At 63.5% G+C, this 1,083-nt stretch overlaps 1 protein-coding gene across 1 annotated transcript in view; it reads left to right on the top strand.

Moving 5' to 3' along the window:
- LAD1 (ladinin 1) overlaps window positions 1-1,083 on the top strand; it is an 18,901-nt gene that overhangs the window by 2,669 nt on the left and 15,149 nt on the right. Inside the window, exon 2 of the mRNA XM_007456165.1 lies at window positions 920-1,076. Coding sequence (XP_007456227.1) covers window positions 920-1,076 — 157 coding nt within the window. The remainder of the gene's footprint in view (window positions 1-919; window positions 1,077-1,083) is intronic.

Raw genomic sequence — 1,083 nt, 5'->3', positions numbered from 1 at the left:
TCTTTCCCTGGAAGAGCCAATGGCCCAGGGCCTGCCTTGGCCTCTACAGGGGTCTTATCAGCTCTCCCACTGCTCACCCCAGGATCACCAGCACGCAACCACGGACTCGTGTGAGCCCCACAACCTGGAAGGAAGCTGGGCAAAGTATCATTCTTCCCACTACACACATGAGGAAACAGGAGATTTGCCCCACGTCACATGCTTCATACATGTCAGAGCCCAAAGCCCCATCTGCAGGCTCCCAGTCCAGCTCTCATTCCTTGAAACTCACTCCTCACCTCCTTTGGCCAAGAAGGAAGGCTTCCTGGAGGAGGGGGCATTTGGGGACAGAGATGCCTTAGCAGGCTAGCTGTGTGTGTGTCCCAGCTTCTGCTTAGCGGCTGGCTTGCCCTTTACTGGGAGATCTCAGAGCTGGAGGGTATTGTAAAGACCACCAGCTCTGGATCAGTGCCACAGGGAGGCCAGGCTGGTCAGCGAGACCCAGCAGGGCAGACGCTGTCAGTTCCGCCTCCCTCTCCTCCTGCTGGTGCCTGGGGCTGCACCAGTTCTGATGCATCGGGAAGATAAGACTCCGAGACTTGGGGACTGACCATCCCTGGTCTCCCTGAGGCTGGCTCCCTGGCGGGCGGCGCGCGTGGAACCGGCAGCCGGATGCGCACTTAAAGGGAGCCAGGTGGTGCCTCGCTTGCTCCAAAACTCCACTGCTAGTTCCCTGTCCACTGCTCCCTTCCGAGGAAAGCCGAGCTTCCCCCGCCTGGCTCCACACCCAGCCCCTCCAGCCCAAAGTCCAGACCAGCCTGCGAGGAGACCGCCTCCGACGTCTTGGCTTTTTCAGAGCCGGAGGCACTGCAGGGTGTGCAGAATGGAACCCAGGCTCTCCTTTCGGGAGGGGTGGGCTCTGCCCCGGGGGTGCCTGCAGTTTTGCGCGCGGCGCAGAGGAAGCGCGCCCCGCGCTCTCCCGGGGTCTCGGGGCGGCGGGCCGGAGCGCAGAGCCGGGAGGGCTCTCCAGACCCCAGACGCGCGCCGGCTCCCACCTGCCCGCCGGCCTCCCGTCTGGGATTCTCGGGGCCGAGCCGGTTGGCG

This window comes from Lipotes vexillifer, unplaced genomic scaffold (assembly GCF_000442215.2).
Source record: "Lipotes vexillifer unplaced genomic scaffold, Lipotes_vexillifer_v1.1 scaffold1201, whole genome shotgun sequence".
Classification (NCBI taxonomy): Eukaryota; Metazoa; Chordata; class Mammalia; order Artiodactyla; family Lipotidae; genus Lipotes; species Lipotes vexillifer.
The sequence above is the reverse complement of the archived record's forward strand: the minus strand, read 5'-3'. Positions and strand labels throughout refer to the sequence as shown.